Source organism: Balaenoptera physalus, assembly GCF_965194825.1.
Source record: "Balaenoptera physalus genome assembly, chromosome: 3".
Lineage (NCBI taxonomy): Eukaryota > Metazoa > Chordata > Mammalia > Artiodactyla > Balaenopteridae > Balaenoptera > Balaenoptera physalus.
This window is the reverse complement of record NC_138890.1, coordinates 173,584,076-173,607,385: the sequence shown is the minus strand read 5'-3', so window position 1 is coordinate 173,607,385 and position 23,310 is coordinate 173,584,076. Positions and strand designations below refer to the sequence as shown.

Here is a 23,310-nt window from a genome sequence, read left to right as displayed (position 1 = left end):
GTATGGATCATTTGTAATACTAATGACCTTTCTTTCCCCTTTAGGATATCTGTAAAGCCCTGTGGTGCCACCGGATTGGGAGGAAATGTGAGACTAAATTTATGCCAGCGGCTGAAGGCACAACTTGTGGGCGTGACAGGGTAAGAAGCTAATCTTAGGTACATACGTCATATTCAGATGTCAGTCTTTCAACCATGCATCTTTCCTCCGCTTGCCTTGGTATTTTTTAAGCCCATCTTTCTGATATATATGTCCATATCTATACCCATGTCAAAAGATTGTGTTTAATTTATATTAATTCTATGAAGAGGACTCCCCTTCATACTTTTCCAATGGTATAATTGATGAGCTGCCTGGAATAAATAGATGTAAATGTCAGGCAACAGGTGATGGCTGAATCTGTTTAATGCAGGAAAATGTTAAACTCTTGACCACCTTTTAATCAAATAAAGAACTAGCATTCAGCAGTTCTGTTAAAGCCTCAAAGCATCAGCTTGAAGACTGTGGAATAGATCCTTCTGACCTATTTGTTGCTCCTGTGAAAATGAAAGAGGTGCTCTAGTGGGGGAAAGAAGAAATTCATAAGACAGCAAGTTTATTACTAACTGGGAGACAATGACAATTCTGTCATTAAAACTTAAAAATAAATTATCTTAACACTCAAGAGTAATCTTTTAATCCTTTTGATTTAACCTGTGATTGTATTTTTTTCAGAATATAAAAGACTATTGATAAACATAGAAATATATTGGGACCAAATTGTCACTGTAACCATTTTCATCCTATGTATCTGAACTTTTTAGTGATGCTAATGAGTACGAAAGAGAAATCTATGCCTGAATATCATTGATCCAAGATGTTTAAAGTCCGAAGTAAACCTATCATACCATAAACATATTTAAATGTGAATACAAATAGAAAGGATTTAACGTATTAGGAAACAATGCTAACATAATGCTTTTGGGTTAAATTATTGCAAAGCTGACTGAGGAAATGAAGAGAAATGAAGTAAATATGCTTAAGAATAGCACCCAGCAACCATTCATCCTACACATGTTAATATGCTTTATTTTCAGACTTTCCCAGGGTGAGACTGATATTTAAATCCTTCTAGGGATGTAGGCAGCAGTAAATTAATCCATAACAAAAACGTCTAATTAAAATGCTTTTAGTTTCTTGAAAGAGAAAATAGATTTGCTAAGGTACTGCAATGTGGAAATACCAACCATCACAGGATACCAGAGAATTTACCTGAACATTAACTGCAGGTGATCACGACTCTTTGCACATAACTGACTAAAACTGATCAAATTTTGCAAATCTGATAGTTTGTAAAATTATGCCTATTTCTGGAACGATTGGCAGCCCTTCCATTGTTGCCTTGGTGATGGTTCACACAGGTATGGTGTGGTTCTCCAGGTGTCCTACTTTCTTTAAAATCTACTATTTTCCTTGGATGAAGTTACAGCTGTGATGCTACCCATGTATTCTTGTTACATTCTATTTACCTTGAAAGCAATTAAATTGGTTTTCATTGGTATTTTAAAATATTTTTTCCTGGTGTTTCCTCATATTGAAAAGAATTAGAGCACATTAAGCGGGACTGGATGCCTACAAATTACACAGCGTTGAGTGTTCTGCCCAGGATTGAATGGCTGCCCAGTGGCCATGCTGGGACAAGCATCAGAAGTTCATGTAAAAGCCCCCTTTCGTGTTAGTTGTGTCATCCTGTATCACTGGTCCACAAGTGTCCATGAGGTTTATTGATTGAGAAGCGTGCATCACCAGAAGTCAGTATCTCAGTACTTTGGAATATTCCAGAGCAATGGATGGGCTGTAGATAACTGACAACAACTGTACTGCTCCTGTGCATCTTTCTCCTGGATGGGAACCTATTTTCCTCCATGTGCCACCAACGCTGAGGCTCTGCATGGGTATGCACGCTGGTGAACCTGAGTGGTCAGTGCATCTTTCAGTGGCAAGCACTGTACTGAGAACATGATGTACATTGAATCCTCACAGGCACCCTGGAGGGTGAGCCTAGGGCAGCCCCCCACTGTACACCAAAGAACCCTTCCAGGAAAAAGACACTCGGTTTCTCTGCTCTCATGCCATGAGAAATCCGGAACAGGGGTCAGGACCACAGCCTGGATGCATGCTGAAGCAGATTCCGGTTCTTTAATGATCCCTAGTGGAAAATTAAACCAGCTCTCACTCTGTGATTACGTTGCAAATGGTCCGAGGCACTTGGCCTGTGTCATTGCATTGGGTCTTTGGAACAAGCCAGTCTGGTGGTTTCCCTCATCCCTGATGTTCACGGGAGGACGGGCAGGCTCAGGGCACCTGAGTCAGTGCCCCAGGTCACACACCTGGTTGAAGTGATACGCGGGGCTCATTTTCACCTCAAGAACGGTGTACGTTCTTGTGCCTCATTATGCTGCTGCCCTGTCTGTACGGGGTTTAGGTGTGACAGTGAATTCCTTGAACAGTATCACAACAGGGTGTGAGCCTTATCGTGACATCACACTGTCCAAGATAAAGCCTCTTTCGTAAGCCACACTCTCCATCGGTAAAATGTAAAATTGTGATAAACATGGGATTGTTCTCAGAAATACAACTGGTGCTTCAGCGGACATTTTATGTGTCTATTTCACACAAGGGTCTTGCCCCGGACCACCCCACTGACTGGCTCCACAGGTCTGTGATCTGCATGAAATTAGACTCAAAATTGTATGTATGCATGTTCATGTTTGTGTGTCTACGTGCACCTAGGCATTCCCCCCAACCTACTTGGGAGAAGATGTAGTGCTTTCTCCTCAGAATCTCAAAGGGTTTTCTTAAATAATTTTTAAGGATAGTCACTTAAGGATACTTCTGGGCATATACCCTGGGAAAACCATAATTTGAAAAGATACATGCACCCCATTGTTCATAGCAGCACTATTCACAGTAGCCAGGACATGGAAGCCACCTAAATGTCCATCGAGAGATGAATGGATAAAGATGTGGCACATGTATACAATGGAATACTACTCAGCCATAAAAAAGAAATGAAATAATGCCATTTGCAGCAACGTGAATGGACCTAGAGATTATCACAGAAGTGAAGTAAACCAGACAAAGACGAATATCTTGATATAGCTATGATATATGATATAGCTTATATGTGGAGTCTAAAAAATGATATAGATGAACTTACTTATACACAAAACAGAAATAGACCCACAGACATAGAAAACAAACTTACGGTTAACAAAGGGAAAGGGGGGTGTAAATTAGGAGTTTAGGATTAACATACACACACTACTGGATATAAAATAGATAACCAATAGGGACCTACTGTATAACACATGAAACTATACTCAATATTTCTTAATAAGCTATAAGGGAAAAGAATCTGAAAAAAATGGATATATATGTAAGTATAACTGAATCACTTTGCTGTACACCTGAAACTGACATAACATTGTAAATCAACTATACTTCAATTAAAAAAAGGATACTCTGGCAAAAAAAAAAAAAATGCATTTGCAAGACTGTTAATTGCAGCAATAATTATCAAAACAAAAGCCTGGAAATGATGCAAATGTCCATCAGAAGGGAACTGGTTGGAAATATACCTAATGGAATGTTTTGTAACTGCAACAGAGGAAGGAGGGATGTGTCTATCTTCTTCTGTGGAATGAACTACAGAACATATTGTTAAATGAAAAAGCAGGATGGAAAAAGATGGGGGTAATATGGGGTCATTTATGAAAGAAAAGGAAATACTAGTCTATATATAATTACTTATGTTAAAAAATAAAAGGATAAACTCTAAATTTTTAAAAAAAGTAAACATTTTGTGTAGTTTTAAAACAAAACTAGACCAAATTTTATTAAAGTAATTCATAAACATCCCAAGCAAAATGAAACAATCTAACCTAAATAGGTTCCATTTAGGCTTTAAGTCAAGTTATTGGCTTAACTATGACCACAACAGAGGAATTATCCAAGTGACTTTAAAACCCAACACTTTGTACATCTCAAGTAGAATTCATCCAGTAGACACCAAGTACTGCAAGGAACCTTAAACAGTTCAGCAATCATATCGACATTGATAGGTTGGTTTTGCTCTTCTAAAACTATTATTTTTATAGACTCCTACACAATGCTTTGCTGGCAGAATGTCAGTTGTGCCCAGTGAATGGGTCCATCAGTGGGAAAACCAACACCATTGAATGTACCCTAGATCTTGTGTAGTTTTTGCATGTGGTGGAAGTGAAGAAACCATGTAGATTTTAGCAGAATTAACATCTATGAATGCTTCTCTGGAAAAAGGGGAGCCGATAGCATCTCCAGCCTCGTAGGGACAGGAGAAGCCCTGTGTGGGTTGTTTTGTGTCCTTAGAAAGCTGTGTGACCTCTGACATGCATCACTTATAACCTCCAGGCTCCCAGCCCAGGTGCTTTGGAGCAAAAGCACAGAGCACCAGCCAGAAATGACAAGGTGTTGAGCCACATGGAACCTCCAGCTGGATTTTTCTACCTGACAGTCAGTCTGTTCCGACAGCGAGAGGTGAAGAGCATGTTGTTTCCAGGAAAGGTCAGAGCTCATACACCTGAGAGGTGAACAATTGGACTGAGTGTTCCTGCAACACGACTTAACTACACATGTTAGGTTCCAGCAGCTCAGACAGACGTCTGAAAATGATTTTGCTCTGTACCTTCCCTTTATGTGGATTTATAGAACAAGGCTAGGTCTGGAAAGAAAAAAAAGAAGCTGCATTGAATGTATTTTTATTATGTGCTACCTGAGGGTAGGGATGCTGATGTCTGCCTATGTGACCAAACGCCCCACGGCTCAGCATTGCAGTAGTGATGTACCTACTCTCTACCCACAAGTCATATCACCGTTTTGTTTTTTTTAATTTCCAGTGGTGCCGCGGAGGGCAGTGTGTGAAATATGGTGACGAAGGCCCCAAGCCCACCCACGGCCACTGGTCAGACTGGTCTCCCTGGTCTCCTTGCTCCAGGACCTGCGGAGGAGGGGTGTCTCACAGGGATCGGCTCTGCACAAACCCCAGGTGAACGCCCAGGACCTCCCTCCTCATCAACACCCATCTCTCTGCTACGAACTTTCCAAACAGCATGTGGACATAAGCTCAGTGAAAATAATTCTGTACCCCCCATATTACTGTAAAAGAACGCTAAGTCAAAAAGCCCTTTTACTCAAGCATTTATTGTACAACGATGTCTCTGTGGTATAATTTAAGGTGCTTATAACTACCTGACCACAGCAAAAGTAACGGAGCTGACAGTGATATTCAAGAACTGGATTTTAACCATGCTTACGTGAAATACCAAGGTTCTGCCTAAAATAAGGAGATAAATCATAAGTATAGAGAACACAAATCAATAGATAAGAATCAGTAAGAACAATTTTTTCATGTGAGAAAACCAAAGTCTTGGTTTTTCATCAAATGTATTTCCCTTCACAACATGTGGTCTCAGTGTGTCTTCTGTAGAAGACGAGGATGTTAAAAGCAGTCACCAATGCAGTGCAATGAAGGGGTTTTTCAGTTCTCCTTTTGCACCTATATGTGTTGAACTTATGTTAAGACTAAGTAAAATGATTTATTTCAGTCCTGTCTTTAACGCATGACACCTGATTGGTCCCCTGCATCGACAGGGTGCTCTCGTGCTGGTGTGTCCACGTGAATTCTAAGGGATGAGAGGGGTGTTTGCTGTCTCTTCCAACCAGTGGAAGACGAGAGTGCTTGTTCTGTCCCCATCCGGTGTCCTCGCCTTGTCGCAAGGAGGCTGGTAGGGGAAAGAAGTTGCCATCTGGACAGCGAAGTAGTTGAATTTCAGTCTCAGTTCTGCTTTTTCCCAGCTGCCCTCCTTTATGGAATTCGGAGAACCACGATGCTCGCCCTGCCCCCTACAGGGAGACGAGCAAATACGTGCTGACTCACTTCCCAAATTCTAACCTGTTCTACCAATGTTGCAATTATTTGCACACTCAATAGAAAAGGAAAATACGACCCATATCATTAATATGTAAGAAAATGCCAGTGACTTCTTAGGAATGCACTTCTTTTAACTGGTGACCGTAAGTATCTTTAACATTATCTGCTCCATCTCCCTAATAAGCCTAATTTCAAGGGAGGGGTGAGTAGCTATTCAAAGGCGAGGTTTCTAACTGTACACTATACATTCCAGACCATCGAATGGAGGGAAGTTTTGTGCGGGCTCCACGCGAACTCTGAAGCTTTGCAACAGTCAGAAATGTCCCCATGACAGTGTCGACTTCCGCGCCCTGCAGTGTGCCGAGTACAATAGCAAACGGTTCCGAGGATGGTACTACAAGTGGAAGCCGTACACCCACGTAGAAGGTAAGTCTCAAATCCCGCTTTCTGGTGGCAGCCTCGGACTTCTTTACTCTTTAAAGAACTATGTGATCAATAGTGTGCCTCCAGATAGACCGAATATTGCTGCTAGGGCAATGTCACAGGTTCTTTTCCTGTTGCTACCTTGATTCTGCCTGCCCCAAGGCCACTGGCATCTTATCTAAACTTGACCAGCTGTGGCCTCAGAATAAAAGCAAACAAGATAGACAGCATGTGCAAAATACCATGAAATCTTTAAAGAAGTGATAAAGCACTCAAAGTAGACGATTTATTGGTAATGAATCAGTTCTTTTTTAATACAAATCATGGTAGTTGATGGTATGTGGTAATGAGTATGTCACCCATTGAACACTCATTATTGCCAGAGAATGAAAGCAAATTCATGTCTTTTGGAAAATCAAATAATATACTACATATCTGGAAAGTCTTGATCTACAACTTACAAACCAGGAAGTTTATTTGTATCATATATAAGATTTTACTCTCCAGTTGGAGAGAAATATGTATTGTCCTTACGATCATAGTAACTTGAACTCAGTAGCTCCAGTAGCATAACTTGAAGATAAATTCAAAGAACACCTAATCATCTCATTCTTTGAAAATGAGAGTACTGTATTGTCCAAGAAACACTTGAGAAATACATAAGTTGAGCCATCTCATCTGGCACTTACTTTTACCATCCCAATATATATAATGTTATCATGGTGAGAGTTTTACGAAATCAGCAAATTCTGGAAGGAAAATTTAAGCAGTTTCAAACAAAGCTTTTTTTGTTGGGTTTTTACTCCTAAAATTAAGTAAAAATTAAGAAAAATTAAGCCAGTGAGAAACAAAGACACCGGAGAAAATAGTAGAAAGAACTTGGAAATTGGGGTCAAAAAATCTGTGTGCTATTCCTGGCTTTGCTAGTCTGCAGTAAATAAATTCATTAATCATGGAAGCACATATTAAATTTGATTCTTAGAATTATTCAGTTGGGTCTCTTATCCTGCACTATAAAGAAAATATTTGTACATGAGTCTCGGGCCTGTGAAAACTCCTAAGGCAGATAAATTTTTATTATCAAGTGTTCTCTTCTTTACCAAGAAGAGAACAAAGGGGGAAAAAAAAGGTTTCTACAAAAGTTCATGTTAGCCATATAAATCATAAATCCTTGAAATGGATTACCGAGAGAGTATGTGAACTTGATCTGCCACTCTGAGGTATATAATGAGACCTATATTCTCCATGTATCAGTGTTTTTTGACAATCCATTATATTTATTTAAAAAACAATGTTATCTGGAGATTTCATCCAAATGTTATTCTCTTTATCAGTTTAAAAATACTATGTATTTTAGTAAATGCATTAGCTATTAAGAAATTTTGTGATTATTTTAAGTATTTTATTACACTTTATTTGTAAGAACTTTGTGTATTGCTTCAAAATGGTAGTGGCTTTTTGCATTTCTAGAAAGAGTAATTAATTACACTAGTCAAATAGGTGAACAGTAATGTAGTTCAAGTCAACAAATGTTTATTGAATGCCTACTATGTGCCAACCACTGTGTATGGAGCAAGGACCAATAAAGGACACAGTCGAAAAACAATTAATAGTGAAGCTTTAAAAAATATTTTAAAAAATTCAAGGGGAAAAACCAAGCCTAAAGAGGCAATTTATAAAAATGTCTTTGCAATGTATTATTGTGCGGGAGTTATTTTATGGGTAAAAAAGAAAAAAAAAAGTCTATCTAAAATTTAGAGCAAAAAAATGATCAGAGCTTAAGTATCTTTCTTATTTGTGTTTGTGTGTGTATTTCTTTTTAAGATCAGGACTTATGCAAACTCTACTGTATCGCAGAAGGATTTGATTTCTTCTTTTCTTTGTCAAATAAAGTCAAAGATGGGACTCCATGCTCGGAGGATAGCCGTAATGTTTGTATAGATGGGATATGTGAGGTAATAATGATCATTCATTCATTCAACAAACATCTCCCAACAGTCTGCTTTATGCCAGGCATCCTGTAAGGGGCTAGAGAGACCAGACATTTAAAACACACCCTTTCCCTCCAAGTCACAGCCCAGAGGGAGAGAAAGCCAGATGAACATCTGTGGAGACAGGCAGTGGCTTGTGGCAATGGAGGTGTGTGCAGAGAGCACGGCGGGGGGAAGGGTGGAGCTGATTCTCTCTTAGATGTGGACCTAAGAGATTTGTAGGGTTCCTCAGGGAAGGGAAAGGGAAGAGGGGTGTTGGGGAAGCAGGGAGGGGAACACAGAGGTACAGGAAATCATGGGACGGTAGGAACCAGTTCAGGGGTCAGAGTACCCAGAGGCAGGCAGGAGCTGGGGGATGCAGAGGAGGTGAGTGAAGGGGAGAAGCTCGCAAAGGGCCATTTGCTGTGGGGACGAGGACTTGGGGTTTTTATCCACATGTCCCTGTGGAAGGCACTGGGACTGGGGACACGTAGAGTCGCCCAATCAGACGGCAGTAGCCGGGCAGTGGCGCCAGAGTAAATGAAGGCAGGGACAGCACAGAGACAGGGGCCGCTTCACAGCTGTCGAGGGGGTCTCGGGAAATCGGCAGCCTCACTTCTGTTGGAGATGGACTCAGGGCACAGGCTGGGAAAGATAGGCGGCTAAGTGAACGCAAAGTTCTGAGCTTGTTACCAGGCACAGAAGTGAGATGTGGGAAGAATTTTATTATAAACAATGGGAGGGTGTTACATGCAATGGTCAGATACATTGCATGTAAATAATGGGCTTGTCAGTGAAGAAGTTACTCAATATTCGTATTCAGTGGAGTCCAAAGACCTTGGTCCCAGGTCTGATTTTCTCTAAGGTGTAGACCATGACCGCAGTAAAGTTGAATCATCCACTCAGACCCTCAGTGTAATCGTTTGAATGCATGAAGATTAGACTAAATGATTCTGTTCGGATCTCTTTCAGCCTTAAAATGCTCAACTGTCCACCCATTGTGTCTAATTATCAGTTGATTTGTTAAATATGTCATTGTTTTTATGTATTCTTAATGATACAGTACCACAATCCTTTATTTGTAATTCTGAAATCCAAAGATGTGTGAAATGGAAAGTTTATTTGACTGTAAAATATAAGCTGACCTGAGCTTATTTGGTGGCAGAACTGCCTTGAATTGATGCGACTATCTTCAGTTATGTTTATCCCGCTCACTGTAGAGATGTGCGCATTTCAGAAACATTGTTGCTGTCCGGAGCCCTGCAGGGACTCTCGCATCATATGCGTATGTTAATTACCTTCCCACAATCCAAAAAACTCTTGAGTTCTGAAATGCATCTGGCCCTAGGATTTCAAACAAGGGACTGTGGACTATAGTTCATCCATCATTTCTGAATGGATTTTTTACAGAGCTAGCCTATATTCTTTGCTAGGAAATGTAAAATTGGCAAGCATCACAGAATATATAAACAGCTGCTAAAATTCTAGACAGTAGCCAAATGTGTCTTTTACATAATTTACTGCTGGGAATAATCACCCTGTGGCCTGTGTTCCTTCTTTGCCTCTTCACAAGGCGATTCAAAAAAGCACGAGGCGAATTCCAGTGGAACCTCGTGAGGCCACATTGCCTGTCATTTGTGCTAAGTGCTTTATATCGGTCTGAAATTTCCCCATGTCTCCAACATGACAACCCGCTAGGTTTAATTCTGGGCTCAGTGTAGGACAGTCGTGTAGCAATGCCAAAGAGGACGGGGTACGTTTGCCACGTGAAGGTCTCCTCCTTTGGATGGAAGCGTAGTTGACAAGTCTCGCAGTGCACATACTGGGTATCCAATAAATATTTGTTAACTCTCCCGTGTTGGTGAAACTTTCAACTCGACGGGAAAAGGTTTGTGACTTCGCCCCTGTTGTCTTGTCTTTCATGAATGACACGTGACCTCGTGGGTCCCACAGAGAGTGGGATGTGACAATGTGCTGGGATCCGATGCTGTGGAAGACTCCTGCGGCGTGTGCCGGGGAAGTAACTCCAGCTGCACAACGCACAAGGGCCTCTATGCCAAGCAGCACCGTGCCAACCGTGAGTGCACCCACCGGAGCTGCCTGCCTGGCTGAGCAAAGAGCGAAAGGAACCACCTGGTGGGAAGGATGGGAGGTGTAGTGCAAACAGCAGACAGAGTCCTGAGAGCCCTACACAGACTCCTTGCCTGCTTTACTTCTCAAACCTTCTGTTTTGATTGGAAGTGGTTGCTAAGGTATTTGAATTCAAGTGGTTTGTAGAAACAGTGAATATTACAATAGCTCTGCTCCAATTAAAAAAAAAAAAAAGAACCTCATTTATAGGACTCATGCAACTGGATTGCCAAAACAGATCTCCAGTTTCCAAATTCTGATTCTCAAGGTTTGGTTATGGAGAACCGCAGGTGCTTAGGGATTTGCCTTGGCAGCACTGAGTGAAGCATCACATACCCCCCCTTCCTGTCTCCTTTGCTCTAGAGTATTACCAGATGGTCATCATTCCTTCTGGAGCCCGGAGTATTCGCATCTATGAAATGAATGTATCTACCTCCTACATTTCTGTGCGAAATGCACTCAAAAAATACTACCTGAATGGACACTGGACAGTGGACTGGCCCGGCCGGTACAAGTTTTCAGGAACTGCCTTCGACTACAGACGGTCCTACAGGGAGCCCGAGAGCTTAACCTCCCCTGGGCCAACCAACGAAACATTGATCGTGGAGGTAGATTCCAGCCTCTTGGTCTCAGGGCTTGGATTTGGGGTCTTAGGGTGTTTTTGCAGGTTCAAGGCTACTGGCAAAATATTACATCCACACAAAATTGTTTGCAGTTAGATAGTGTCTCAGAAACAAAACTAATCAATACATAGACTAAATGGGCCAGTGGACTTGTTTCGATCGCCTTTCATTTCTGGGTGCGTGATGAGACTTGTAATTACGCACATCATGCGGTCCCCATTTTTGCATCTTGATCAGTCGATTTTGACAAAAATCTGCTTCTCTCCTGTAAGCTCTGTGGCTCTGAGAAGCAGCCACTGTGGGTGACTCTGTGTGTGCCTGTTTGGGTGGGACCAGCATTCCGCCGAGTTTTGTAGAAATGGGAGTGAAGTGAGAACCCACCACCCGGGCCCAGTGCCTGGCAGGGGACTGCACACTCACCCCCTACGCAAGCCCCTCTGTGCTCTACCCCAGATGGCAGAGGCTCACGACATACAAACGGGCATCTTCTAACAATGTAATTTGTCCTCATGGGACCGGGCAGCTGGTGGCAACAGGCAGTGGACATGCTAATTCCCTACTTTTTTGTATTTCTGTTCACATTTAAAGAAAAGACTGGTTCAAAAGTTGCCCCCTCAGCCCACACCTATGTGTGCAGGTGTGAACCACCCACAGGCCCTCCACCTGCTCTCCGGGCCTGGCAGCCCCATCCCAGTGTCCTTGCATCTTCCTGGGAGACACCCCATCTCCACACATCCCACTGCCATCGCCCCTCCTGACCCGGAGCTGCTTCCTCCGCCCCTTTATAAACATGTTCACTGTGAATTTCTGCCTTGGTTATTTCTCTCCCCCCATCTCAGGCTTTTAGCTTTAATACCCATGAAGAAAGAGAGATCGGTCAGGGTTGAAGGTAATCGAGGCTTACTGGGAACCTGTTTCCTATGCAAGAGGCTCAGGATGTCAGCCGGCAGAACGGCTCAGTGGTCATACAGTGAGGCCACCTGTCCAGGGCTCATAACTGTCCTGCAACATCTTCTCTAGCTAGACTCGAGCTGTGTTGTCAGGGAGGGAACTGTGGTGCCAGGGAGTTTAGGGAAGCTCCAGTGACTTCATCCACTGGAACCTCCCATCAGGGACCAGTGAAACTCCAAAACTCAGAGATGGGATTTCTATTAACAGGCTAATGGTGAGGTTTCCAGAAAAGCCTCTCACCCAGATCAAGGGATCAATACCTTTATGAAGGAAAAAGTAATTGGTCCATGTGATCGAGTTTCCAGCTAGGAGATGAAGAGTCCAAATGCAATTCCGTGTGCTGAGCATTGCTCACAGGTGTGCCCAAGCTGAGAGATCTTTACTAGTAAGATGCTTTTCTCCTGGAGGCATACAGTACGTGCCAGTAGGCAAAAGTCCTCCGCATCCCGTCACAGGAGGAAGTACTCAGTTAGCCTTCATCCTGCATGGATGCGATCCATTCACCCGTTCTTGGTGGTTTGGAACTCACTAGGAATTGTGATGGTGCTTTTTAGGTATCATTTTCTGATTTGCTCAGATGGAGAGCATTGGTGGGGCTCCCAAGGTAACACAGAGGGAAATAACCAAATGCTCTTGTTAGGTAGTAAAGGCTGTGGAAGAAACACTAAATATAAGGCAAAAGAGTCAAATGTCTATATATTTTATAGATGTGCTTGTGTCTAGTTTAATTCCTGTTTAGAAAGTTAATTTTGGAGGATGGACAGTGTTTATTACTGTAATCATCTTCTGCTGGATAAGTCTGGTATTTCAAGTAGTTTAAAACAAATTAGCTTCTATTTATTGGTTCTAATTTAACTCATTTTCTTTTTCCCTTTGTCTTTTTATAGCTTCTCTTTCAAGGAAGGAACCCGGGCGTTGCCTGGGAATACTCTGTGCCACGGTTGGGGGGCGAGAAGAAGCTCAGCACCCAGCCCAGCTACACGTGGGCCACCATCCGCTCCGAGTGCTCTGTCTCATGTGGAGGGGGTAGGTCACTTCCCACGGCCATCCTGGGGATAGGCACAGAGGTGTCGGGTGCCTTAGGGCCATGGGGCACACTGCCGTCGTCTTCATCACTCTGCCCTGGTCCTCATCACACTGCCCTGGTCCTCATCACTCTGCCCTGGTCCTCATCACACTGCCCTGGTCCTCATCACTCTGCCCTGGTCCTCATCACACTGCCCTGGTCCTCATCACACTGCCCTGGTCCTCATCACACTGCCCTGGTCCTCTTCACTCTGCCCTGGTCCTCATCACTCTGCCCTGGTCCTCATCACTCTGCCCTGGTCCTCATCACACTGCCCTGGTCCTCATCACTCTGCCCTGGTCCTCATCACACTGCCCTGGTCCTCATCACACTGCCCTGTTCCTCATCACTCTGCCCTGGTCCTCATCACTCTGCCCTGGTCCTCATCACACTGCCCTGGTCCTCATCACTCTGCCCTGGTCCTCATCACACTGCCCTGGTCCTCATCACGCTGCCCTGGTCCTCATCACTCTGCCCTGGTCCTCATCACACTGCCCTGGTCCTCATCACACTGACCTGGTTTTCATCACGTCCTGATGAGGAGTCCAGGCTTCTGCCTGAGGGAGGTACTAACCTTTCTAGAGGCAGAGTAGAGAGCAGTGCTGCTGGTTGTTACTTGACAACTTGAGCTGTTTTCTCTAATTCATCTATGTCAGCGTGTGCCCTTAAGGTTTAGTGGATTGGTTTCTGCTTTTCATCTAGTTTAAGATTTTTGAAAGGGTAATTTTATTTGAGACTATTAAAATGAAATTCACTCAAATTATTATACATTTCATGTTGATGATGAGAAATAGAAACTTGCATGGAAACTATAGTGATACAGAGTGAGGTTTTTATCAAATGGTCTTGTTCAAAAGATTTACTGGAAAAAATTTTGCTGTAAAGTCATATACTTAAATTCACTTAGGAAGTATAAGAATTTTATGAAAGTTGCAGTGAAAATGACAAGAAACAACATGTCGAAAGAAGAATTTCACATGATGATAGATGGGTTTATCATCTTAATACCATAAGAATTTTAAGCCCATGATTAATTGATAAAGCTAGTTCACTAGAGGGACATTTTTAGCTTAGAGCCAGTAGGCACTATCTGGTAAAGGGTGGAGAATAAATACGTACAAATTTAGAAACAAAATATTAAGTTCTATCTGATATTTAAAAAACAGACAAGTTTCCATTCGGACAAATGGATTTCAGCTTTGTGCATTCCAGGTTTTAATAATTAAGAAATTAATCCAGACAGTACTATATATTTAAGTATAACTGTACACAAACGAGAATAGTACAAATTTAGAATATAATGAATAAATAAGGAAAAAATAAAAGTAAATTCATGCCTTCTTGATAGTTGCTCTAAATTAATGAGATGACGAGAATAAAGGAAAACTGAATGATTAACCAAAAAATAAGTCTGAAAAGTTAACACTAGATACTTAATATATATTAATTCATCTCATTATAAACTAAGAATAAAATATTTAAGTCATATTAAAATTCTGACATTAAGAGCTTTCTAAGGTGAAATAGAATCCCTGTCTGTACAGCAGGCTAGCAGCAAATGGCTCTAAAGGCAACTAGAGAAATATGGGATGTCCTACACTGGTGATGGACCCACAGGAGCTGCCGTTTTACTCCATTAAGAAAAAAAGTAAAACAGAACCATATTCATGGGCATCTCTGTCTGTGACCTGGGAAAGTTAACCTACTTATTTCCCTTCCCTCTTTCTTATAACCATCCCCTGCGACTCTCTTGCCCATATTGGGTATGCTTGATTTTATGTCCCTATTTAGGATTATCTAACAGTGTTTGCTTAAAATAATAATTAAATCAGAAAGCCTTCTATTTGTGTAAGGACATTACGATTTTCATGTGGTGAAAGGAGTGTAATGAACCACGTGGCAGCGTTTGTAAAGATGTCTGGTCCATGAGGGTATTTCATTAGGACAGTTTCCCTCACATCTTCCCTTTGAGAGTCAGGCATGCAGAGGGACACTCGGTTTCCTCAGCACCGACCAAATTACCCATCTCAATAGCCTGAAAAACACCGAGTGGATGATCAACGTACTAGCAAATCTCCTAATTTCACCTAAGGACTAACTTTTACATTGAGGTTTCTAGAGGAAATCAACCCAAAACCCATTCCCTAATCATTTGCCTAAAGAAGTGTGTTACAGAGTCAGCACATGGATGTTTGTTTTTAATTTCGATGGAAAATTCATGGAAAATCAAGGTTTCTCAATTCAACAGCAAGAAGGACTGTGGGATTATCACCTTGTGTAGGCTGCGGCTCTTCCATTCAGTCGTCCGGCGGTAATGCCCATGCCATACCGCTTCCAGGACTCAGCACCTAATGAAAGCATCCCCTCCCAGGCCACATGTGAGCACTTGTGAAATCCCATGGGCTTGAATTGAAGTGGACCCTCCCATATTTTCCTAAAAGGACAAAAGCACAACCTCACCCTCCCTTCTCTCTCTCTTTCCTCTCTTGTGTCCCCGGGGATTATCTTATTTTCTGTACAAACAGGAGGAAAATTAGAAACACATCACTGTAGTTAACTGAGCACCTGCTATGTCTTGTCACTTACATGGCTTTGTGGAAACCCTCAACAGGGCTTAAAAGTCGAGAGAGTCCACGGAGGCTAGAGGCAGCCAGATCGGGTTCAGGTCTTGGCTTCATTTTATCTGCGTGTTTTATATTTTGAAGATTTCCACTTGCATAGACCTCCCAATAACCTGGATTTGGAACCTTTGAAGCATCTTTTACTTAGCTATCTTCTTGTGACTTTAATGTCTACAAGGGGGTCTTTAAAGGAACCAGTTAGGGAATTAATGAACTGGGAGAAGATACCTGGGAAATCCCCCACCTCTTGTTTCATTCCAGAAACATTACCTGGCATCAGTAAAGGAAGGATAATCCCATTTCCTTATCTGTTCTAATGGGCCTGTCTCTCTATAGAAAATAAGATTTCCTGACAGTACCTCTCATCTTCTTTTCTGACAGCTTCCTCTGCTCTTTTTTTTCCCTTTCCACTCACTTTTATGACATAACCATGGGGTTTTATTTCAGTTATCCTGCTTAGTCGTGCCTCGACCGGACTCTCACTGGGGCAATGAGATGCTAAACCAAGAGTATTTGGGGGGATAGGAACCAGCTTAGCCAATTATGTCCTACTCTAAGATAAGGACTTTTAGACATGGTGATGACTTCACCAGACTCTTGTTGACAGTGTAAAGGCATCAGCAATTTCTCAAAATTGCATATGCTGCAATTTTTAAAAATCTACTTCTGTGATTCAATCGGTTCAATGCATTTCAAATAGTAACGAATTTCAAACCTCTGATTTACTTCCTCGTGAAAAGGCTTATTCAGATGTGGCTTATAGTTACATTTAATTTATCTGCTATGCATCATGCAATGTCTGAGGATTATCATCTTTCAAATGGAAATATTCATCTGGTTCACAATTCCTCAGACAAATCTTAAAACTGGCTTGTGAATCAGGCTCTTTCGTACTTTCCCAGTAATGTTCTCTTCACCATCTACAGATATTTCTAGGGCTTAAACTTTAATTAGCTTAGTGGTTAGGTTTAGAAAATGGAATAAAAAATAAAAAGAAAATGGAATAAAATTATGTATTAGCAACCTTGCCCTTGTTTTGTTGATATGAAACCATTCATTCATTCATTCACTGTTCAGTCAGCAAACATTTGTGGGTGTCAATCTGAACCTCAAACTTCTTTAAGCCACGTGGGGAAAATGTAGAGACCTTTGCTAATTCTCTCTGTTTCTGAAGTGGATGATGAAACACCAATGTGATTGTTACTTTATATGAAAAGTATTTAGTGACTTATTAGCATTATGGCTAATTGAAACATGGTACCTCTGTACAGCTCAACCAAGGCGTTGAGAACTTACATACTTCCTTAAATGTGCAAGGCACCACGCTGAGTTCTGAGTCTATAATGAGGAATCATACAGACCGGCCCTGTCCTTCAAAACATGCAATCTGGAGGGAGGAATTACCGCACACCCATGCATAACATGCGAGATTATAAACTGTCGTATGCAGGCATTCATGAGAACTCAGAAAGGACCCCAGAAACGTGGCACAGAGAGTGCTGGGTTAGCTGCATTTTGAGTATCTGTCGTAGTCAGAGGTGGAGAGCTGAGACGGCTTTTGAACATCAGCCATTCATATTACTCACCTCACTGGCTAAAAATCACATCTTTTTCACAGGAACTACTTCAAATTAGACGTCCCCCATCCTTACATTCAAAACATCCTTACCTATTTTGAATCTTAGAGTAAATGTGCATTTTACTTTTTTAAACTTTACCTAAAGGCTTGGGCTTGTCCTTCTAGGTCTCAGAGATCAACTGAAATGATTCTGGCTTTTTCCTCCCTGCCTTGGGTCACCTTTGAGCCAAGTTCATGAAACCAATTCTCTGTCTTTATCCAAGACCCAGATAAATTACAAAACATATCCCCACTTTAGCCCTCTTGCCCCCCAGAAAAGCAGAGGAGAGGAAAACAAGTTCATCCCCTGGAGAGGGACCAACTTCCTCAGGGGGCCTGTGCAATGTCCACCCCATCCATTTCTTCAAGAGCCCCCAAAGGTTCAGGGTAAGATGAAGAAGTCCAGAAGTCCATCTCGTTCACTCTTCCTGGGGAGCAGGAACCCTTCCCTGTTCCCAGAGCCCCGCAGTCCTGCACAGCCCCCCTCACTGGGGGTATTGGGACCCATCCTAGGCCCAGCCCCTCTCAGGCTCCTGTGGTGGTCACGTGGTCACGGATGGCTCTCCCTCCACCATCCTCCTGTGGGGGGAGGGAGGTGCACATGTGGGTTTCAAGTCCTGCTGCCTCCTTCTCATTAACCAAACTTGGAACCTTAAAGACAGATAACACCTGCCTACAGCAAAATGAAGGGCATGTCCTGCTGTCATTTCAGACAGGTCAGTGTGGTCAGTTAAATCAGATATCGGGCCAGTTTCTTGTTAAGCAGAACAGACACAAGGATGTCACGGGCCATCCATAAATGGCCATCATCACCACCCTCCGAGCTCTGGTGCCCGTTAAGGTACCATCAGGCCAGGAAGGCTGTCACTTAAGCACACCTGGGCATCATTTAGACTCTAGCAGCAGCTCCCAGGAGTTCACCCACTCTGCTTTCCTGGAATTATCTTCCTTCTTCCGCTGTCAAGGTCCTTTAATGTGCAGGCATTCATGTCTATACTATATCTAGCGCTTACCACAGAGAGGATGCATGCTTCTCGCGAAAACACATGCTTCGTTTATGGAATATTTTCCAGTTTTCTGTGTAGTTTTGCTTAAATGATGGGTTTCTTTTCCTTTATAAAAAAAATGATAAGGATTTTGTCAACAGCTGAAACTCATTCTGTTGTTAGAATTACTGAAAACTTAGAGATTCTTTGATATAATCACAGTCTTTTAGACGGAATACTCCTCGTCCAGATATTTTGGCAAAATGTGAAGATTTTAAAATGATCTCCAAAGAGCTGGCAAGAGCTGGTTTCTGTAAAAAGATAAAGATAGAGCTTCATCACATTGCTCGTTAAACTCACCACCTTCCATGGCTAGGGTTCAGCTTTGGGCTTTCCCCAGTTAAAGGATTATTCTCTCTTTTTTAATTTAGTCTTCAAATTTTATACTCTTGTTCTCTCTTATCTATTAACATGGATCATTTTAGAAGATTGGCCAGCTTGATTCTAACATTCCTGTGGACTAAGAGATTTTTCCTTCTGACAGATAGTTGAGAGATTGGAAGCACAGTTGAGAAATTGCTTTACAGACGTGCCCTCAGTCAGAGAAATGATACCTGAGTCTCCGTAAACATTCAGCCAGGTGGCTGAGGAGACCCCCAACCCACATGAAACTCTTCTGAAAACATAATTACCTAAAACCTAGTGTAAAAATAGAGCCCAGAAACCCTAAGTACCACTGGGCATATGGCTGTCTGTATTTTTATTTTCCCAGAATATTCAGATGTTTGAAAACAAAGGAAGAAACATTTAAATTCGCCTTTAGAGTTACTATTGTTTATATGGGGAAAGTAATTTTAAATTAAAACCTCAAGCATCCCTACCACCTACAAACAGATTTGACCTCCAAAATTCATCATCTCTTGGTGCATTGCTGAACTTTTAGATTCGTGACCATTTCAATGTGGGAGAAAGCAGAGTGTCTAGTGTCCCCAGGCTAAATCCCTGTGAAAATCTTGTCTTTTGGAAAATGCTGTGACTTGATCTGAGATGCAGAGCCAGGAGTGTTTTCCGGCATCCTCATATCCATAGGCAACTGACTCCCAACCTGGTCAGGGCCTGCATTGACGCCTGAGGGTCTTCACCCTGGGATGGTGGGTGCCGGTGTGTGCCATCTCCTCTTTGATGTCTGAATGTCTCTAAGGACCCCTTCAATTAAGAGAATGTGCCGTTGAGCCTGGCCATTTCGACTTTAATAGTCTAGAGTTTGGGCATCACCGGTCCATCCCGTAGGCACCTGGCATGTAAGGTTTCATCCATTCACCTATATTCCTGTCCATGTTGAGAGGGAACGCCTGCAGCCTAAGAAGCCTGGCCTGCAGGCTCCCAGCCTGTGGCTAGTAAGAACGACACCAAAAAGCTGCCTTGGCTTTACTCCTTCATTCTCGATTTGACTTAATCTCAGTGAAAATGCACAGAGACATCGGATGCAATTCTCCTTTTAAAGATGCAGAAATGGAGGTAAATGGCTCTAGTATGACTGAAAGGGTATTCTTTCTATAGGCTCCCAGGTCAGTCTCTGCAGAAAGCCCAGGATCTGGGCACACTGCATGGAAGTGAAAAAGTGTCCTGCAGAGGAAAGGATTTCTATTATGCATCCTCACATCTCATCATTCCTACATGCTATTGTGTTGAGTGATGCCTGGATTTTTTTTTTTTCCCCTTTCTTTGGTTTTGATTTTTTTCTGCACTGGTTTCAATTTTGTAAGCTTTCTCAATGTTTTAAACTTTTCTTGGGTCTGAGGAAGTGCTTTGTATAGGTTCAGTGTTCCCTGCACCTCTGGGGTGCCTTTGCTGTGCTCTGCTCACCAGTGGTCAGCTCCAGGAGGCCCTCAGGCAGCAAGCCGTGGTCCTCACCGCCCCAAAGCAGCACCACCCTCAACTTTCCTGCCCGGATATTTGTCTTCATGGGTGATGTGTGTACATGTCACTGCGTTCTCTCTGTGGTTTAGATTCTGGGACCGTGATGGGATGGTCTAGGGTGCTGTTTGGCTGGTGATGCTTGCTGTTTGTTATTAGCTGCTGTGTGCTCAGGAGCCAGCACATCCCAGGCATCAAGTATACATTTGTTGAATGAACAAATGCAAGATGTCAACCGCTTTCCCATTTACAAATATGCGAAGGCCACAGATGGAAATGGCGAGGCAGGGTCAGGCCGCTGTCGCCCCTCCGTGGTGGCTTCCCCAGGGCTGCCCCTCAGGCTCCTCATCCTTCCGCTCCTGGATGTGAAGAAGGGAGCACACCTGAAAGCGAATTGAAATTCCCTAGAATTCAAATTTCCTTGCTTCCACCCTTCTACTCAGCTGCCAGTGAAACAGAGTTTAAGAAATTGCCCTCCAGTATATGAAGAGTTCTGAAACAGAATATGTTATGAATCTCTTTCCTTCTCAAACAGGAATCAAACAAGAGCTTAAAATCTCTACACGTGCATGTCACGTTGGATAGAAAGGCCAGGCCAGCAGGTGACCTGTCATGCCAAGGCGAGAACGTGCAGCGTGGGGTTTTGGCCAGACTGTCAGGGATCGAGTCCTGGCCCAGCCTCTTTAAAACTCGTGAGCTCCTTAAGCCTTTTACGCCTTAGCAAGCCCATCTATAAAGTGAGGATAATAATGTAATCAACCGCATAGGGTTCCTTTAAGGATTAGAGGAGAGAATACCTGTAAAGCTCTAACACTTAGTCTGGCCAAGTAAATGTCAGCTTCTATTCTTTTCCATTAGTGTTATAGCTTTGCTTAAGAAATTGGACTGTTTAGATTACTAAACTCTTAAAGCAAGAGGGAATTACACAATGATACTAGTCACGTGGCCCCAGGCAGGGGAGATGAAAAGATTCCTCCCTATTTTGGGTTGTGCTGCTGTCTTCAAGGTCCTGTGTGCTTTTGCACACTGGTGTGTGCAGGCATGTGTGGTGGACACACACACTTGGAGAGGGGCCTGCAGTATGTCTCTGTGTGTCTCTGTGTGCCCACGGGGTGTGCAAGCTGGTAGCTGCCACAGTGAGTGGACAAAGCATGGCCTGCCCTTTTCCTACCAGGATGGGACAATGGCCAGCGGGCAGGACTTTGGGGCAGCTCAGGAGGAGGAGTGGAGCGAAGGGTACCAGAAGTACATCCTGGAAGCTGCAGTTTCCAGCGTAACAGATGAGTTCACTCTCTTATGCAGCATTTAAAGGAGATGGAGAGAAATGGTCCCGTGAAACGCCTTCTGATTCCCCAGCCTCATGGATGGAGCGTGCCTTTCTTGGGCGGACTCAGGTCACCACGCAGAGTTCAGCCCCAGCACGTGGTGTGATAAGGCAGCATGTGGTCCTGTCCACAGGGGCAGTCCTGACCTTGCAGAGCCCTCGGCCCCTCGCTGAATGCCCCAGACAGTTAGGCCACTGGTTCTGAAACCTGTCATGTGGAGCTCCTATTTTCCCTTTCTCCACCCAGGCTGCTATCCTAGCATCTGACCTTGACAACATGCCAGCCTGTAACCTTATCAGACTCACGAACTGAGAACTTTAGGTCCAGGTAAATGCTGAACCCAAGATCTTGAGTGTACAGAGTATAGGCATATTGTGAGTGAAAGTCTCTGATTAAGGACCTAAGAAAAGCCCTTTGAAACAAAGGCATAGATATTGCACACAAACATGAGGGCCGTTTCTTTTGCTTAATATTTAATTCACCATTTTTCCTTCAAGTGAGGTTATGGGATGGTTGAAATATAGGTAAGCACAACGTAATGAATAGACAACAGAGAAGCAGGAGTTTGAGAGAGGTTTCAGAGGCAACTCATAAGGGAGAAATGATCTGATAAGAACCATACAGAAATTAAGAAACAAAATCAGGAATATGAAAAAGAAATGCAGATGTTCTTGGCCACGACTGTGGGTTCAGATTTTCAGGTTCTCAAGTGAAGCAAAAACCTTCTGTTCTCATGGAATTTTCTGCAGCCCTGGATAAACTGTGAAAAATGGTTTCTCAGAGCATAACCAAAACCTTTACAAGCACCCTGGCCGTGTGACACCTGGGATGCCCCCTAAGAGTCCAAGTGTGAGAGTCTGGGCACAGCCCAAGGAGCGGAGCCCTGGTGTGGAGGCTGACTTCCACTCCACCCTCTACTGAGGAGGGAGTCTGAACAGGCCCGGAACCCTTCCTTCTTCGTCAGTGCCTGTGTGGGTGTGTGCTTTATGGGGCCCCTGACGTGCTTTCCAGTTTTTGATTTTCTGTGTCAATCAACAGTTACCACGTGGATCAAAACAGAAACCCGATGTCAGCTTCCCCTGCTCCCAGCTCCTCCCTCCCTGGTGCATCTCTTAGGCTTTTGTTGCTGAGCTTTCTGGGGGGCGAAGAGCAGGGAGGGGAAGGGGAGGCCCGAGCAGGTAGGCAGACAGGCTGCAGGCCAATATGAGGTCAGGTGAGCATCACCTGAGAGGTCAGGCCCCTCCTGCCCCATCCTGCACTGCCCGGTGTCCTTGAGAAAAGACTGCCCAGGATGTCAGAAAGAGGGGATGTGCATTTTCCTGAAGGCCCAAATCTGTAGATGTTGGAATTATTTTTCATTACAAATGTCACAAACATAGAAAATAAGGAAGACAAATCTTCCTCTGACCCAAGGTCACTGCAAACATTTTAATAAGTCCTGTCGCATCTCTTCCTTATGTTCCGGTTTACATGTGTGTGTTCTCTTTCAGAAGTTCGTTAATGATAAGCTTTTTCCATGTTATCACATCATTTGTATCCTTCATTTGCAGAGAGTTCCTCCTTACATATTAAGTCAATAGCTCATTTTTAATATGGGCGTTCACATTCTTGAGCAAATACATTCAACCATTATTGATACTTTTGTTGATCTAAAACAATAAAATAGCTGGTTATTTTACCAGCAAAATGGGTTTATCAGGGAACAGCAAAGAACTGCAATTCTGGACATG

The 23,310-nt window shown here is 43.0% G+C and overlaps 1 protein-coding gene across 7 annotated transcripts in view; it reads left to right on the top strand.

Moving 5' to 3' along the window:
- Positions 1-23,310, top strand: part of ADAMTS16 (ADAM metallopeptidase with thrombospondin type 1 motif 16) — a 157,569-nt gene that overhangs the window by 75,158 nt on the left and 59,101 nt on the right. For all 7 annotated transcript variants that reach the window (XR_014261726.1, XM_082454362.1, XM_082454361.1 and 4 more), the window contains 7 exons: positions 45-140; positions 4,917-5,065; positions 6,204-6,376; positions 8,198-8,328; positions 10,297-10,420; positions 10,837-11,081; positions 12,935-13,073. Coding sequence is in view for 6 of the 7 variants with exons in the window: in XM_082454362.1 (XP_082310488.1) it covers positions 45-140; positions 4,917-5,065; positions 6,204-6,376; positions 8,198-8,328; positions 10,297-10,420; positions 10,837-11,081; positions 12,935-13,073 (1,057 nt within the window). In the remaining variant the exon portion in view is untranslated. The remainder of the gene's footprint in view (positions 1-44; positions 141-4,916; positions 5,066-6,203; positions 6,377-8,197; positions 8,329-10,296; positions 10,421-10,836; positions 11,082-12,934; positions 13,074-23,310) is intronic.